Below are 18710 nucleotides of genomic sequence, written 5' to 3'. Positions count from 1 at the left end.
ATCAAAATATTTTTATATTTATTCGTGTGTTAATTAAATTTAGTTAATTATTTTCTTAGAATGATTCTAAAGAATAAATTCTTTGAATGGTGGTTTTAAAATTTAATTTTTAAAAATAAAAAAAATATAATCTATTTCACCTATTTACTAACCTCTAATTTTACCCTTAGTTCATAAGTAATTATAATATTTATATTTTCTTTGCTGTAAAAACAAAGAGATGCTCCTCATAACTAGCGAACGGGAGGCAACAAAGAAACAATTAACAGTTAGACACGTCACAGGCACCACACGTGTCGTCACACGCTTCCCTTATAAATTTCTCTCCTGATGCCCTCAATTTGCTCTCAGTACAGCCGATACGCGTGCTATAACCGGACGCATAAACTTCCACGAAAGCAAAACTCAGTTTAAATTTATCCGCCGGAATATACGGATGGACTCCCGCCGCCTGCCACCTAAATCATCACGCACCAGGTCCTCTAACGACGGCGGTCCTCTGCACCATCACCAGAAGCGACTTGCTCCTTCCGTCGACAACCGCTCTCCATCACCGACACCGAAAGCATCAGACGCGCTTCCCCTCCCTCTCTACCTGACAAACGCCATTTTCTTCACGCTTTTCTTCTCCGTAGCCTACTACCTCCTCCACCGGTGGCGTGACAAGATCCGTGACTCTACGCCACTCCATGTCGTTACTTTCCCCGAAATCGCCGCCATTGTTTCTCTAATGGCTTCCTTTATTTACCTTTTAGGATTTTTTGGAATCGATTTTGTTCAATCATTCATCACTCGCCCTTCTCACGACGCGTGGGATTTGGAAGATACCGACAATCCTAACTGCCTCATCAATGAAGATCACCGTCTGGTTACTTGCCCTCCGCCCGCAAACGTCCCTCCCATTTCCAAAGTACCCAATCCTGAGCCAATAATTACACCTTTAGCCTCCGTGGAAGATGAAGAAATCGTTAAATCCGTCACAGAAGGAACATTGCCTTCTTATTCGCTTGAATCAAAGCTTGGTGATTGTAAACGTGCAGCTGTGATTCGACGGGAGGCGTTGCAGAGGACAACTGGGAGATCTCTAGAGGGTCTACCTATTCAAGGATTTGATTATGATTCAATTTTAGGACAGTGCTGCGAAATGCCGGTGGGCTACGTCCAGATTCCGGTGGGGATTGCCGGCCCTTTGTTGCTGAATGGGATGGAGTATATGGTCCCAATGGCAACGACAGAGGGTTGTTTGGTTGCAAGTACGAACAGAGGGTGTAAGGCAATGTACGCTTCCGGTGGGGCTACTAGTGTTGTGTTGGCAGATGGGATGACTAGGGCTCCTGTTGTTAGATTCGAGACGGCGAAACGAGCCTCGGAATTGAAGTTGTTCTTGGAGGATCCTGATAACTTTGATACTTTGTCCATTGTTTTTAACAGGTCAGTTTTCATTAGATTCTCTATTTCTGTCTGAGTGTTTTAGATTTTTTTTGATGTTGATGGCTATATACTGTACATGTATTTGTGGTGGTGAGGATTTTCCAGATATTGTATGCGGCTGCATCGTTTAGTTAAGAAGAGGAATTATGGTGGTTGTTATAAAAGGGATAGATAGGATAGCTGTGGAAAGGGTTGGATTTCCATTTCTGACAGTTACCTTATATTACTATAATTGATGGTTGCAGGTCGAGTAGGTTTGCGAGGCTTCAAGGAATTAAATGCTCTATGGCTGGGAAGAATCTTTATATGCGATTTAAATGTAGTACAGGGGATGCAATGGGGATGAACATGGTCTCTAAAGGGGTTCAGAATGTGCTTGATTTCCTTCAGAATGATTTCCATGACATGGAAGTTATTGGCATTTCTGGTAATTTACTCTGCTCTTCTTAACTACACTCATAAGACCAACTAAGGTTTAATTGTCTTCTTGTTGTCTATAGAAGTTCATGTGGTTTTTATGTTTCACAATTGGGTAGGTAATTTTTGTTCGGACAAGAAACCTGCGGCTGTAAACTGGATTGAAGGACGTGGGAAATCGGTTGTTTGTGAGGCAATTATCAGGGACGAGATAGTCAAGAAGGTGTTGAAAACAAGTGTTGCTTCCCTTGTGGAGCTCAACATGCTCAAGAATCTTGCTGGTTCTGCTGTTGCTGGTGCTCTTGGTGGATTTAATGCCCATGCCAGCAATATTGTCTCCGCAATCTTCATAGCCACTGGCCAGGATCCAGCACAGAATATTGAGAGTTCTCACTGCATTACCATGATGGAAGCTGTTAACAACGGAAAGGATCTTCACATCTCTGTGACAATGCCTAGCATTGAGGTAGTTAAACTACTCATGTTATGACACTGTCGGCAGATTTATTTATTTAATGATGCAAACTATTAGTTATGATCCTTCATTATCGGAGTTCTTTATTTGGTATTCGATGATTTAAGCCGACAGAATTTGTGTTTCTATCAGGTGGGTACAGTTGGAGGTGGAACTCAACTTGCATCGCAATCCGCCTGCCTGAATCTACTTGGTGTAAAGGGTGCAAGCAAAGAGTCACCTGGCTCAAACTCAAGACTCTTGGCTACCATAGTAGCTGGTTCAGTTTTAGCCGGAGAGCTCTCTCTAATGGCTGCCATTGCACAAGGGCAGCTTGTCAAGAGTCACATGAAATACAACAGATCGAGCAAAGACATATCCAAAGCTGCATCTTAGTGAGAAGGCAGCGTGGTCCCGCAATGATGTAAGGGAAATAAAAGAGAGAGAAAATGGGGTGGTAGGAAAAAAAATCAGGGCTATCGGTACCATGTGAGATTTGATTAGCTTGCACTGGTGTAAAGGTGCTATTGTATGAAGTGGGGGGGAGGAATGAGAACATGGATAATCGTGCTTTGTGCTCCTCCCTCCGCTCTCTCTGCAAACATGGCTGTATCCTCTGATCACATGTGGGCGAGTGATTCTTCCGACCCTAGTATATGTTTCTGTCTTGTTGTGAATGTTTCTAGTCCTTTCCTCTCTACTCCTAGTTGTTAATACTTGATAGACAATTCTTGTGTTTGGAGTTGGGGACCAGAGTGTCTCATGAGTGATTGAAGTTGTGGAAATGTTTTTACTTTTCATTTTATTACCAAGATGTGGGAATGATTTTTTATTATTGTATTTTAAAATCTTTTTTAGAAATATATTAATTTTTTTAAAAAAATTATTTTCTATATTAAAACATTAAAATAATCTAAAAATATTAAAAAATAATTTAAAAAAAACATGAAGTTGTCTAGAGGGAGACGTTATATTCGTGGCTTGTAATCAGTCAAGAGTTGCTTTTAGAGGGTTCTCGATTCTTTTCCTAATTTGAGCCTTGTGCATTTCCTTATTAGTAAACATTAGAGTATGATCGTTAACTTTATAGAAGTATACGGAAGCTGGTATGAATATTCATGTTAATCTAAAACAGTAAATAAAAAAAAACAATGGTGGCATTTACTGTTTTGTTATAAAAAGAACAGGGCTTTCATCAAACCTTATGATTGGTCGAAAATAGGGGTTTCTGTTTCCCCATAAACAGCAAAGTGAAATTGGTAAACTTGATAATTAGTCCTGTCTCCTTTTTTCGCTTTCCTGGGTGTTCAAGTATTTTGCTGCGCTGCCTTGGTGTTCATTGCTACTGTTTTCTTGCACTCGCGATTCGATAATTCTCCATTTATTCCATGTTTCAGAATCGGGTATTGTGTGACGTCTAGGCATGGAAGTCCTGAAGTTTGAATGGGTTTAGTTTGTTATGGTTGACACCCAGTGGATCATCATACTTTGCTGCCTTCTTCATACTGAAACTATTTAGCAAATTTTGGAGATAGGTTTAGTTTATCTGAAGTGGTTTTCGGTGACCACTTAAGGATGGAGCACATGCTTAGAAAATAGGGTTTTTTGGAACTGTTTACTTCATTTTAGCATGATTCCACCTTGAGACTAGAATAAGAACACAAAGGGATGTTTACTGGTCTGCTGAATAAGCTTCAAATTAAGGGATCTTTCACGAGGAAGATAATGAATATTACAGGATATTTTAACTTAGTTAGACATTTAGACTTTATTTGTTTGATGGAAAGTATTTTTTTTTCCTGAAAAGTAAATTTTGATAAAGTAAATTATTTTCTGATATTTGGTGGTGTAATGAAAAATAAATTGAAAAACACTTTTCAGTGTTTGATTATGTCATGAAAAATAAGTTGGAAAATAACTTATTAATATTTTTTTTTAAAATTTATTAAAATAATAAGGAACAAATCTTACAAATTAAAAAGTTGGATGAGAATGAAATTGAAAAAAAATATAATTTAATAATTTATCTCAAATAAAATAAATAATAATAAAAATAATAGATATCAAATCTAACAAATAAAAAAAATTAAAAGATAAAGAAATTAAAATAATAATAATAACCATTTCATAAATTATTTCAAATAAAATAAATAGTAATCAAAAGAATGAAGATCAAATTTGATAAATAAAAAAATTTCAATTAAAAAATAATAAGGGAAAAGCAAATAACAATTATAAAAATGAGGATCAAAGTTTAATATAAAAATTAAATTCTAAGTAATGAAATTGAAAAATAAATATTCAAAATAAAATATATATTGCAATCAAAATTTTTGAGAATCAAATTTGATATAATCAACAAATAATATAATATTTCTAAATTTTTCATAATTTTTGAAAAATATTTTCCACATAAATTTTTTCGAAAAACACTTTTCTGAAAATCAAGTCAAATTTTCTTTTAACTAGAAAATGTTTTTTTGTTGATCAACTTTTTTAATAATAAATAAATATAAAAAAATTTAAAAAATCATTTTTAAAAAATCATTTTTCACCAAACAAACACCTCTTAATTGCTCAAGAGAAGCTCTCCATGCTAGTCTGAGAGCTTGTCCTGCAACGAGAATAACAGGACCTTGTACAAGTAGAAATCCTGACCAGAAAGTTTACTACTTGCACTCACTATGTAGCACAACAAATTTAACACACAATCCCTGCACTAGGATTCTTAGAGCTAATGAAATCCCATTACCTCCGAGAACGAGATAACCGTACTGTATCTCTATGGAGGAGATCATTGACAGCAGCCATGTCCAGCATGGAGGAAGATTCAGGGTTTTCCACGTGCATCTCCTCGATAAAACAGAGGAACACTGGTATTCTCTCCAACGATGTTTCACAGCCACATACGCTGACCCAGAAGCTTTAAATGCATCCACGTCACGCATTCTGTGACATGCGCATGGAGAGAAGGGGTTATAATTATGTGGAAGAAGAGGTTTCATCAAGGAGGACAAATTTGAAGTTAAAATCAGTAGAGCCACCCTCATTTTTCAAGGGTTTGAGATGGTTGGTTGATATGTCGCTTCGTTTCAACAAGGTAATCAAACGTTTGGTTGATCCTTCTTACTATAATCATAGCCACTAAACTTCTCTACAAGTCTTCATTTTGATTAAGAATAGACATGGATCCATCATTCTCTATCAACGGGGACAAAAAACGTGAGAAGAAAGAAAATTGCAAAACTTCTCAATAAGATTTATTTGAATTTTACACGTTTTCCTTTTCTTCCTTCTTGAGAAAAATGGGTGACAAAATGTTTCTTCTGATTTTAGTTCATGTCGTTCAAACTGAAATGCTTTTCCGATAGTTACACATTAGCTGCAAGCACGACAGTATCACTGAAATAAATTAATTTGAAGCTTGCTTTGTTGACAGGATGTGTGCCTTTTCCCCTATAAAAAACCTTTAATATATATATATATTGAATATTAAAACATGTAGGGACCTGTATCTGTTTTATTTTAGTAAAGAATAGTGTAGTGGCGTTGGGAGTTTCGCTCTCAATTCGTGCAAATAATACAATTTATTGTTCCCATCAAATTATCCTCAACAAACTCAAGTTTATCATCACAACTTTTCGTTAAAACATCCAATCTCTCGGATTAACTAACCTTACCACTAAATCCTTAAAACTTGACATTATTAAGAAAGAGGTGGTCCTGCAATGAGCCCAATGGGCTGTGGATTGTGGGCCAAGATAAGCTGCGTAAGCCTTTAAATCCCATCTTAGCAAGAGTGCAATTCCAACGGTATTGGCTCTGGGTACTATATAGGCTTTTAGCCCACTAATATCTGATATAATAAAAAACCGGGGTTTTTCTCTGCATGTGAACAACGAAGCCTTTTCTTTTTCTCATTTTATCCGCAGACATGGATATACTGGAACAGCTACTTTTTATGAAAATGATCATCATTAATACATAGGTATATTTAAAATGATATAATTATACTGCCATGAGGAACTAATACGCCGCGCGCGCGTGTGTGTGTGTGTGTTAAATATTATGCACTTCATGATTAAAACGATAGCAGGGAGAGGATTTAAGACTTGATGGATAGACAATATGCTTTTGTCCTGTATGTATACCAATAGTCAATTTCTAGTATCACGAAGAACCGTTCTTGTGAGGTACAGGAGGTTTATAATTAATGAATTAATTGTTGAGCTAAGGGTTCTTCATAGGTCCCTCGTCCCCATTCTCATCCTTGTTAATGTCATAATCATTCTCAACATTAGCGTCCTCGTCAGCATCATCTGCACCATAATTAATTCTTCCTACAGCAGCAGCAGCAACAATAATATATATAGCTGAAAAAGTATATCGAGCTAGATTCACAAAGTTTTTGAATCTGGGTTGAGTTCTTATTTTTAAAATTATTTTATGTTAATTTAATGTTATAAATGAATTTATTAAGATATTTCTTTAGTATTTTTGTCCAAAACAATGGTAATAAATAAGTTTTTTTTTGGTTGAAGGAGTTAGAGATATAGTTTTCTGGTTATCTAAATTAGTTAGAGATGAACCAGAGATAACATGTTATTAAATTTTTTTTATAAAAAATATTATTTGTCTTATTTTATATGATTTTTTATTAATTTTTTTATTTAATATTTGATTAATTTTGAGTTGATTTTTATAATTTATTTGAAATTATTTTTTTATAAGTTTATATAAATATTAGAGTAGCATGCATGTTATAAATCAATTAATAGCAGTTATAATAATCACAAGAGGCATATAGGGAGTTATTGTCCGAATCAACAGAGCCAATAACATGCTTGAAACTGGTTTGTAAGTATGTGTCTTTTTGTTTGTTGAAATCTATCGCCATCCTCATTTACACACGCACACACACAACTTGCTAGCTGGGTTAAATATATGATATCTATTATTATTGCTTTGAAAAAATAATTTTTAATTAATTTAATATTAAATAATAAAATTAATAAAAAATTAATAAAAAAATATAAAAAATAACCTGAGATAACTCAGGTTAACCCATTAAGCACTATTTTTAGTTTATAAAACTAAAATAACCTGATATAAAGAAAACAAATTTATAAAATCTAATTCTCCATCAACTTAATATTAAAGGATAAAATTTAAAATATATTAATTAAAATAAAAAAAATAAGTCAATTAGATTAACATGTCAAATCCGTAATCCACACCATAAAAATAAGATAACCTCATAAAACACATTTAATATTAAAGAATAAAAAAAATATTAATTAAAAAAAATCATTATAATAAATAATAATTTGCGAGAGGGTCAAACCCTTTTCTAATAGTTTTTTTTTATTTGTTAATTATCAATGTATAAGCACAACTAAGTTAAATACTATATGATTTGTTAGAAGATGAATGGCCGATAAAACACAAACATTAATAATAATAACATATCACTTCTTATATTATCAGATATATTATAGATTTTTTTTATCAAGTATATATTTTTAGTATTGTGATGCATGATATTTTTTAAAATATTTTTATTTAAAAAATATATCAACATAATTTTTTATATTTTTATATTTTTGAAATTAGAATATCAAAATCATTAAAGAACACTAAAAAAAATTAATTTAATATATTTTTATCCCAAATACAACTTGAAATGCAATTAGAAAAAAAACAAAATTTCCTCAAGAATTATCAAAACGGCAGGCTTGGGATTTAATTGGTAAGATTCAAAGTTTCTCCATGATCCTCATCGAAGGATAGACTTGGCTGTAAACTAGGGACTTTGTCCATCTGGTTTCCACCTGTCATTATGAAAAACAAGCAAACCAATCACCACGAGTCTGAACGGAAGGAAATGTAAACTAATCCAGTGGGTTTTGAAAGCAAAAGAGCCCAAAGGTTTGTGGACCCAAAAGGTAGCAACGGCTGGTTGATCGTATCTGTGGACTCGATCATTTTCAAGGCAAAGGTCATCGAGTTCCAGACGACCAAGATCCACGACAGAACATGATCACGTGACCATGACAATCAACTTGGAGGCACCAATTATTGCTTAAACACGCACCAACCACTCATCCAGGTGGAGCTCCATCACGTGAACCCGTTGCTTGTCAGCACGTCCACATGTCACCTGTTTTGTCCTTGATCGCCCCCTCTCGAAAATATTCACTACCGTTTTCGATCGACTTTACTAATGGATTATTGCTTCGACTCGGAACGGGAATTGGACGTCTCCCTCTAAAATGACTTGGCATTGCCACCACAGCTGCGTCCGCCCTGGGAAAATCTGCTGGGTGAAAAACTTAACTGGCTCTAGCTCGAGTAGCTAGGGTTCCTCCTTGGAAACAATAACGGCTTGCTATTGGCAGGTAATCTCGGGGCCACTAGCATCAGAATCGAAGGGATTTTGTCCAGGGGATTGAATCGAAAACGATCCCTGATGGGAATAGATGACAAACGGGCTCGGTGTCCACCACATGCATGGCACAATATATGCTAACACCAGTATAATTTAATTATAAAGCCATCTGCAACTTGCTCCTGCTTTTTAGTATAAAATTAGATTATTTGATAGTGCTGTTAGGCTTTTGTCAAGCTTAATGTGCTCCATCTCCCTTTAATTATTTTCACTGATCACCGGTCCCAATCTTCAACTTATTGAATCGTGGGCCACTTCACTTGTTGACAATATGGACATCATACATGTTTGTATTTTGAACTTTTGCACTGAATTTTAGTGGCAAGCATCCTAGTAAACCATGGATGACAAAGAAAAGGGAAAACAAATTAATGCAGTGATCTAGGGTTATATTATGATTGTAATCATGATCTCATGTTCAAGTTAACTACGTCCTTGTGACGAACAAATATCTCATCAAAGAGGTAAAGTCTAGCTTTGTTTTTTATTAGATTTTAAAGAATAAAGGTACATAGTGTGTGTATATATATCAGATGTTTCTGTTAACAGAAAGTATATATAAATTTACTCTAAATAAATTTATTTTTTTCTTAATTTTAAAGCAAGATGCTTATTTAAAAATGGTTAAAAGTGATTCCCACGTCAAGGATTCTCATACCCTCTCCTTCTTCTTCTTCTTCTTTTTAAATCTCCGTTGTTCTCAACTCAAAAAGCCTGATTTCTTTATTTATTTACGGATCGTGTATTTAATAATTGATATGGAGATTAATCTCATAATGTACTGAACTTGATTGGCCATGAACTGCAACAAAATAGTAGAAATCTAACAACCTCTGGAATCATATAATTTGATGGATAGATAAATAAATAAATAAAAAAGGGCAGTCAAACTCACCTGCGGCAATCAAGAAAAGGAAATTTAGTGTTTTTTTTTTTTTTAGGTTCCAGTTATATAATACTTTGTCATCTGTCTATTGGACTTACAGTTTGTATGATAAAATATACATTACAATAAAAAATAATTAATCCATGGTATCGATATTGGGGTGGAATATTGTATGCTGTGTAATTCAAGTTTCATCCACTTGGCCTAGTTAATTAGACTTTCTATAGAAGAGGCTGTCATGATGAAACATTAACTAAGTTGAATAATTAATGTAACCAAAAACTAATTAACGAGTAGCATTTAAATGTTGATTTAGAGGTTGGATTGTGTGTCTGTACGTAGTTGAGTTAGAGGCCGGGGTTGGATGATCAAAAAACTGAAATGCCAAAAAAATAATAATATCACAAGTGTGTGGTATCACAACAATTATTTATCCTCTAGAAAAAATATATATGGTCTAGAAAATATAAAAAAATAAAAAATTCTTATCTCTTATTAATGATTCAAAGATGAGTTATCTCAAAAAACAAGAAAAAAAAGGGTGGATGGTGGAATAAAAATGCTCAAATGATTTTAATTTTTATTCCAGGCATGTCGTTATTAATCGAGCAGAGTATCCAACATGCTTACGGAGGGAAATTAATCTGCTAGGGTATTGGTCTCCATGGCAGGAGGGACCTATATTGATACAAGTGGGGTGGTGCTTTCATGACTTAAAATGGAGACGTGAAGGAGGGACCTATATATATAAGTCCCCGCTGCCATGGAGACCAATAACCCAGCAGCTTGATTTCCCTCCTTCACGTCTCCATTTTATGTCATGAAAGCACCACCCCACTTGTGTGTGTGTTTGTGTGTACACAAGTGGGGATGGTAGTACTTTCATTCATTACTAAAAAAGGAGACGTGATTGCTTGGCATATATTGAACGTAAGCCAACATTGAAGAATGGTATGCAATCTCCACTTGTACGTGAGGACCCCAACCTTAGACAATTGAATTGGAATTAGCTGACTAACACGGGTACTGTCATCAAGCTTCCTTCCAGTTCAGCTACTGTGCGTCCAATATTCATAATCTCCCATCCTGGGAGTTTTTTCATCTTAGCAACTCAAGATATATAGAACTTCATTGATCGATCGATATGGCAACATCTGAAGAAAAAAAGGGAGTACGTAGCAATACCAATGGTGGGTGTGATCAATTATTACCAATTCTCCAATTCAGAAGAATATCATTACTTGTTAGTATTAATTTCTGGGCAAGTATTTATATATATATATATATATATATATATATATAATGACATTGCAAATATTGCGAGAAACTCTTAGGGCAAATATGTAGTAAGAGTATAACTTGGCAAAGTGATTGACGTGACATGTGAAATGGGCTAGCTAGCTGAGGACTACAGGGGACAAGAGGATGCTGCCTTTTTCTTCTGTCTTTGCCTTGAACAAATTGGACACTCCCTCTCCTTATGCATTCAGTGAACTTATGATAGATGCAATTAAATTTACTATACATGAGAGGTTATAGCCATGGATTATAATTTGTCTTGAACCCTTTGAATGACAAGTTTTTTTAAATAATTATTCTTCTGGATAAATCACATCTCACTATATATATCATTTATGTTTTTCCATTCGATGCACTTGATATTATTTTTATTTTTTTAAGGTTAATGCCTAGATCGACTTCAATATATAATCTACATCAGCTATTGAATTATTTATAAAAAGATAATGTTAATATTTTTTATAAAAAGCAAAAGACAATATACCTATCAAATTATAAATTAAAAAAATAAAAATTCAAAGGGTTATTAGCAACTATGATATGTCAATAACAACACCTTTATGCAAAGTATAGATATATTTAGAAGCACTTACTCCTTTTTCCTATCTCAAATAATAATAATAATAAAAGAAAAAACATAACATAAAATAATAATATTATTAATAATAAAGCTAATGAATGAATGTGAGCAAGATAAATTAACTTAATGATGTTAATGAAGTCTAAAAAATCCAACTAACATAGTAATAGGGTTCATATTAGATAATCAGTTAATCAATTGGTCATGTCAATCTCATTCATTTTTCCTCACCAAGATAGATGATAGTTTACACTGGATGCTTGGTGGGTCAAGATGGTTTGTGACTTGTATTTGCAAAAGATTTCTTTAAGTGGAGGTAGAGACTTTTCGATACTTAAATAAGTATCTTTTTATAGAGAAAAATTATAAAAATATTCTAGAGAGATATGCTCTAAATATATATATATATATATAGTAGAGAATTAAGATTGTGAACCTTTGTTCTGAAGGTCTCATGGTGTATTTATAACACGTAAGTCTTATCCTTTTATGAAAATAAGGGTTTAGAGTGTAATCTTACCCTAGTAGCATTTAATATGAAATACATATTCGAAGAGATAAATATATTTACATCTATATTAATATTTGATGGGAATATGGTGGGTCTTTGAAAGACTTTTATACAACTAAAAGGTGTATGAGATTAAGGTCTAAAACGTCAAATATAGCTAAGCCCATAAAGGTTGGTGTATGAGATTAAGGTTCAAGACGTCAAATGTAGCTAAACCCATAAAGACTAAGTTTTCCTCGATGTTAGACTCAAGAGAGGTTGGTCATTCCTTTGGGCGTGCTAAGAGAGAATAGTCTTTTCATTAGGCATGTTAAGGGAAGATGGTTATTACCTTGGATTTGACGAACTCCCAAGTGATAGTGTCTGAGGTTTGACATGTTTGTCAGACCCACATTACCTCACTCCTTTGGGTGTGCCAAGGGAGAATGATCATTCTCTTGGGCGTGTCTAAAGAAGGTAGGTCATTACCTTGGATTTGACATGGTTGTAAGACCCATGTTGTCTTAAACTTGGTTAACTACTAAATTCAAATGTCTTAGCTAGGTCTGACATGTTTGCCAGACCTATATTATCTAATTCCTTTAGGGTGCTAAGGAATGATAATCATTCCCTAAGGCATGTTCAAGGGAGGATGATTATTTTCTTAAGTGTGCTAAGGAAGGACGGGTCGTTACTTTAGACTCGACTACCTACTAAGTTCAAGTACCTTGGGTATGACATCTTTGCCAGGCACGTGTTACCTTGGATTTGACTAACTTTCAAGTTCAAGTATTTTGGGTCTAACATGTTTATTACACCCTCGTTATCTTGGACTTGACTAGCTGCTAAGTCCAAACGTATTGGGTCTGGTATATTTGCCAGACTCATATTGCCTCATTCCTTTAGGCGTGCTAATGAAGGATAGTCATTCCATGGGGTTTGCCCAATGGAGGATGGTCGTTATCTTGAACTTGGCTAATTGCCAAGTCCAATTACCTTGGATCTGACATGTTTGTCAGGCATGCGTTACCTTAAACTTGACTAATTGTCATGTCCAAGTGCAATAGAATTGACTGATTGTTAAGTCCAAGTACTTTAGATCTGGTATATTTACTAAACTACATTGTCTCTGTTTGATTCTAAATGCTTTGGGCCTGACATGTTTGCTAAACCCACATTACCTCATTCCCTTAGGCATGCCAAGAAAGGATGATCATCGCTGGGCATGCCAAAGGAAGGATAATCATTCTCTTAGGTATGTCAGGGGAGTATGGTTATTATCTTGGATTTAGTTAACTACCAAGTCTAAATACTTTAAATTTGATATATTTGCTAAACAAGTGTTACCTTGGACTTGGCTAACTGCCAAGTCCAAGTGCTTTTGGTTTAACATGTTTACTAGACTCATGTTATCTTGAACTTGGCTAACTGCGAAGTCTAAGTGCCTTAGGTTTGATAACCCACATTACTTTAGACTTGGCTCAATATCAAGTCTAAGTATCTTAGGTTTGTCATATATGTCAAACCTACATTATCGTGGACTTAGTGAAATGCCAAGTTCAAGTATCTTTGCTTTAATATATTTGTTAGACTCATGTTATCGTGGACGTGGCAAAATGCCAAGTTCAAACGGCGTGCTAAGACAGATGGTTCTTTCCTTAAATGTTTTAAGGGAGGATGCACATTCTCATAGGTATGTCAGGGCCTTGGCATACAACCAAGCCTCGCATTTCGAGGCTTAGCACGCTATTAAGCCCAATTATGATTGGGTCTAGCACCAAATCCATGTGCCCGGGGCTTAGCACATTGCTTGGCACGCTATCAAGTCCAATTACGGTTGGATGTAGCACCAAATCCATGTATCCGGGGCTTAACACATTGTCAAGCACTCACTCGGGACATGCTCATTCCCTTGAGTGTGCCCAATGAAGGAGTGTCATAAGATTGTTTAGACTTGTTAAAAATAGGTTTATCAAATGTACTCCTATATACTAAAGAATTATAAAATTATAATGAAGCAATTAATTAATATATTGATTTTAATTGTCTTTGCTTAATTAATTTTATTACATCACTTATTTTTCACCACCATGTTTTCTTTTCTATTAAAAAAGTTTCACCTTTCCTTGCGAACCATATCACTTCTTTTTTTTTTCATTTTTTAAATACCAAAAAAACATATAAAGCTAGCTATGTAAAGGATAAAAATCTAACATGATAAAGAAAAGATAAAACAATAGTTATAATGAAAGTAGTGTAATAAGTTACAGACGCTTATTACTTCAAGCTACCACACTTTTTATTTTTTAATAAATTCATGCCATTATATATGAAGCTAGATTTATAGAAATGAATCCAAGATGCATTATTGTGAAATAAAAAAAATACTCTCAATCTAGAGTGATTGCTTTAAATTTGAATTTATTCCTAATATACGAAATAATACACAATTCCATAGAAAAATCATTATGACAAAACTTTTTATTAATAAATATTAGAGAATAATATAAATCATATCTTGAAACATAACTTAATCCTATAAGCTATATTGGGCTGAGATGATTTTTTAATATGGTATTAGAGTCTTAATGATCAAGCGGTCAAGAGTTCAAATCGCAATATTCTTATTTATTTGATAAAAATTAAGTATAAAATAATGTGAATCCATATAAGTTTCAAATCTAAATAGTCTTTACTTGAAGGGATATGTTAGCGAATAATATAAATTATATATTGAGACCTCATCTAATTGTTTAAACTTTTAAATGAGATGTTTCTTTTACAATAAATCCTTACCATTCTTGAAACAAATCATAAAAAAAAAGAGGTATACACCATGAAATCCCCACCACCATATCTTTTTTATCTAGCTAATAAGGTTTTTTTTTTTTTCACTTGAAAAAGATGAATATTTATTAAGAATTAGTATATATAAAAATAAAAAAGAATTTGAGTTTAATATAATAGAAGATTAGTGTGGGTATCAAAATAAAACTGATTAGTTGATTTTAATCATGTCTTTCTTACACGTATGATGTAAATAAATTCAATATTTAACACACATGATCTCTTGATTGGTATTAATAAAAAGACAAGAACCAATGGACCATATGCTTGTTGATTATTTTTTTATATATAGTATGGTGTAATTAAATATAAACAAATCTACTACCTAATGTATTCTTGACCTTTCGTTTGATATCAAAAAACAACGACCAAAAGACTAAACGCCTGTTGACAATTTCTCGGTAGGAATTCTAATAAACCCTAATAAAATAAATTCGAGATACCTTTATAGTTAAAGGGAAAAAAATAAAAAATTATAATCCGGTGTATCCATTCATATCACATAAATGATTCCCTTTGCTTAATTCCCTTTCCTATTTTTTTTTTCTCTTCACACCCCAAACTTTCTATAATTTCTTTTCATTTCCATCTTCATCTTCAAGAAATATTGCATGTTAATTAGTCTAATTTTTGTTTTCACTTGCTATAAAACATATTTGATAGTATATATTAATTCCTCTGATCTCTCAATGTTTTTTTAAATATTTTTTCAATTTCTTTTGAAAATCATGACATGATTTTTTTTTTATCTTCTGGTTTCGATGATCTGAAGTATATTTTCTAGCATAAATTATTTAAGTAAAGACGAAATCAGAGAGATCAAAAGAGAAGACGAAATCAGAGAGATCAAAAGAGAAGAAGAAGAAGAAGAAGAAGAAGAGATCAAATTAAAGCTGGCAAATAATAGCAAGTGGTGGGAGAGAATAGATGTGGCAAGGACTGCCACCATGGCTGGTTATGAATCAACTTCTACAGGTAATAACTCTCGCTACCTTCATCACAATCACAACCTTCTCAGACCTGAACTTCATCTGATTCAAAGACCTCCAACCATTCCTTCTTCTGATTCTAAAGAAAACAACACCCCTTCACCAGATCATGCCAAGCCAATTGCAACTAGTGATCATCACCAGGATAGGACTCCTTCTGGCACTAGCTCTGGGGGCGGTGGGACCATTCCTAGTTCCCGCCCTAGAGGCCGTCCAGCTGGTTCCAAGAACAAACCGAAGCCGCCCATTATTGTAACACGGGACAGCCCTAATGCCCTCCGATCCCATGTGCTTGAGGTGTCTAGTGGTGCTGATATAGTGGAAAGTGTGTCCAATTATGCGAGGAAGAGAGGGATAGGAGTTTGTGTTCTTAGTGGGAGTGGGAGTGTTGCTAATGTTACTTTAAGGCAGCCAGCTTCTCCCGCAGGGAGTGTGCTTACTTTGCACGGAAGGTTTGAGATCCTTTCTCTATCTGGAACCGTGCTTCCTCCACCTGCGCCACCTGGTGCGGGAGGGTTGTCGATTTTTTTGTCTGGTGGACAAGGACAGGTTGTTGGAGGGAATGTTGTGGGCCTCTTAATGGCCGCAGGTCCTGTGGTTTTGATGGCTGCATCTTTTGCTAATGCAGTTTTTGAGCGTTTGCCTTTGGATGATCAAGAGGAAGCTGGGGAGGTGCAGGTTCAACCCACGGCTTCTCAGAACTCGGGTGTGACTGGAAGTGGTGGACAGATGGGTGATGGTGGAGGAGGCAGCAGCACTGGAGGTGGTTTTTTTCCTATGGGAGGAGCTCATCATGGGACCTATCCATTTTCAACTGATTTATTTGGATCATGGGGTGGAAATGCTTCAAGGCCTCCATTTTGATTAGGGTAAAAAGGGTTTTATTTTTATTTTTTTCCAACGAGTGATGATGTTAGGAAAAAATTAGCTTCAGAATTTGCGCAAGGGACTTTCTGGTGATCAGCTTTGAATAATTGACGATGAAGCAATGCTCAAGGGAATATATATATATATATATATAAAGCAATCAACTTGCAAGTATATATTTTGTATTAATATATAAACTTGGCCGTGATGTGATGTTCTGGTGACCAAAAAGATCGAGATCGGTCTCCTAATTAATTTCTTCATTGACAAGAGGAAAAGGAATAGAAGAAGAAGTGTATTCATGGAGGCTGCCTGGTATCACTTTCCTTTGGAACCCAGATAGGAACTAGAGCGATGAAATTCACAGATTTGGCAAGGTCAGTAAGTATAACTTCATGTATAAACCAGTTTGTGTTTTTGGTATCGTTCCTAATTTTCCTTTCCTTCGCTTTTTAATTGCTTAATCAGGTCAATAATTAATAGTTATATAGTTTGATGCACAACTCTGGCCAGCTAGCTAGGGTTTAATATATACATAATTCCTGTGCAAGAAATATTATATGGTTCTTGTTGTATTAGAATAGAAAAATGTGCTGCATCGATCAGTTTATGAATTTCTTCTTCAAATATTCATAATACACTGGTGGCAGTTTTCCTGATACACTAGTCCTTTAATAATATTATATCATATAACAAATATTCATACAACCTAGCACTGATTTTTTTCTTAATTATTCCATTAATTAGTGTACATCCTTTGTTTTTAGAATTATATGTCTTCTTTGTTTGAAGGCATGGAAACCCAGAATAAAGATCACTCCTGAGCGGCTGAGCTCAGCCCCAAAGGACTGCAGTTGCACACATATATCTTATTTGTCTTGCATGTGCCCATGTCTTCTTCCTTCATTTTATTTCTTCTTACCCACCTGGGGAAAAGCACCAGTGAAGAACCTTAGAAGGCTGCTGTTCCATTTACAATAAAAGAGAGTAAAAAAACCTAGTTCTGAACTTCGAGAACAGTAGATGCCCTAGCTAAGGTGTCTCTTTTTTACTCTCTCTCTATCTGTCTCTCGCGTGCCCAACTTACACTTCTTGTTTTCACCAAGCGTCACAGCAGCTAGAAAGCTTTTTCTTATTGTCAGTTACAAGATATGATGAAACTAGTTAACAATACTACTGTTACAGCAGTCAAACAACCAGGTCGACGTTGTGTCTCGTTAGTGCAACAGAGAAGAGATCAATATAAAAAAATAAAAAAAACATAAACATGTCTGGTTAAAAATGTAATCTTTTTAAGATAATTTTAGAATAAATTTTTATATTTTCAAAACATAAATTAAGCATAGAATAAAAACATATCTTCTCCATGCTACCCTGAGCTTCTAGTAGTTATCTCAGTGTCCACAACAACATATAAAAAAGTCTGTAGGAACTATATACGATATTTTTTTTGGATTAAGTTTTCATCTTTCTTCTTCTTTTTTAAAGAATTAATTTACCCCAAACCCATGTGGCTAGATCAGCTGCATTGCAGAAAAGATTTAAGAATCATAATCCCAACTTCCAGTGGCTTAATTTCTTCATACCTTTGCTACAATCTTCTCATGGTACACTCACATCACATGTGCACCAGAGTCTTTTGAAGGCCTGCTCGTGCTTTGACCATGCGATTTGCTTTGGCGTGAATATATAATTACCAACTCTTAATTAAGAATATTAGTTATAGAATGTTTTTCATCCCAGCAGTATGTATACTAATGCAACAGCTCATGAAACACTTTTTTTCCTTTTCCTTTTCTGTTTTTGGTTGATATAGCGCCTCAAGACCCTGGGATCTTTACTCGGTTAATTGTTATTAACTAAATAGAAGAAGAAGAGATTAGAGAAGAAATATTTTTTTGTTGCTGAAGACTCTAGTCCCTCTCCTGAATAGTATATATGGTTATAAAGAGCAATAGAGGTTCATGTTTGTCGCAGAACCTGTTTTTTCTCCTTAATTTTG

General features: G+C 34.5%; 2 protein-coding genes across 2 annotated transcripts; both read left to right on the top strand.

The window, feature by feature from the left end:
- The first annotated feature begins 332 nt into the window (after window positions 1-332).
- On the top strand, window positions 333-3105 carry LOC105132797 (3-hydroxy-3-methylglutaryl-coenzyme A reductase 1-like). Its single transcript, XM_011036490.1, has 4 exons — window positions 333-1431; window positions 1677-1858; window positions 1968-2314; window positions 2456-3105. Exons 1-4 carry the CDS (start codon window positions 437-439, stop codon window positions 2696-2698), a joined length of 1767 nt encoding a protein of 588 aa, XP_011034792.1. The 5' UTR covers window positions 333-436; the 3' UTR covers window positions 2699-3105.
- A 12345-nt stretch (window positions 3106-15450) lies between these two features.
- LOC105132796 (putative DNA-binding protein ESCAROLA) lies at window positions 15451-17029 on the top strand. Its single transcript, XM_011036489.1, has 2 exons — window positions 15451-15827; window positions 15948-17029. The coding sequence occupies exons 1-2, from the start codon at window positions 15800-15802 to the stop codon at window positions 16703-16705; spliced, it is 786 nt and encodes a 261-aa protein (XP_011034791.1). The 5' UTR covers window positions 15451-15799; the 3' UTR covers window positions 16706-17029.
- Window positions 17030-18710: the final 1681 nt, after the last annotated feature.

The sequence above is a fragment of the Populus euphratica genome, unplaced genomic scaffold (assembly GCF_000495115.2).
Source record: "Populus euphratica unplaced genomic scaffold, PopEup_1.0 scaffold68.1, whole genome shotgun sequence".
Taxonomy (NCBI): Eukaryota; Viridiplantae; Streptophyta; class Magnoliopsida; order Malpighiales; family Salicaceae; genus Populus; species Populus euphratica.
This window is presented reverse-complemented; position numbering and strand designations above follow the sequence as displayed.

What these genes read in the sequence shown, in the direction of transcription:
- LOC105132797 (XM_011036490.1), top strand. Translation starts at nt 437, where the DNA reads ATGGACTCCCGCCGCCTGCCACCTAAATCATCACGCACCAGGTCCTCT. An exon ending in GGAAGTTATTGGCATTTCTG is followed by an intron (nt 1,859 to 1,967) that starts GTAATTTACTCT and finishes ACAATTGGGTAG; the next exon opens with GTAATTTTTGTTCGGACAAG. An exon ending in TGACAATGCCTAGCATTGAG is followed by an intron (nt 2,315 to 2,455) that starts GTAGTTAAACTA and finishes TGTTTCTATCAG; the next exon opens with GTGGGTACAGTTGGAGGTGG.
- LOC105132796 (XM_011036489.1), top strand. Translation starts at nt 15,800, where the DNA reads ATGGCTGGTTATGAATCAACTTCTACAG. An exon ending in TTATGAATCAACTTCTACAG is followed by an intron (nt 15,828 to 15,947) that starts GTAATAACTCTC and finishes CCCCTTCACCAG; the next exon opens with ATCATGCCAAGCCAATTGCA.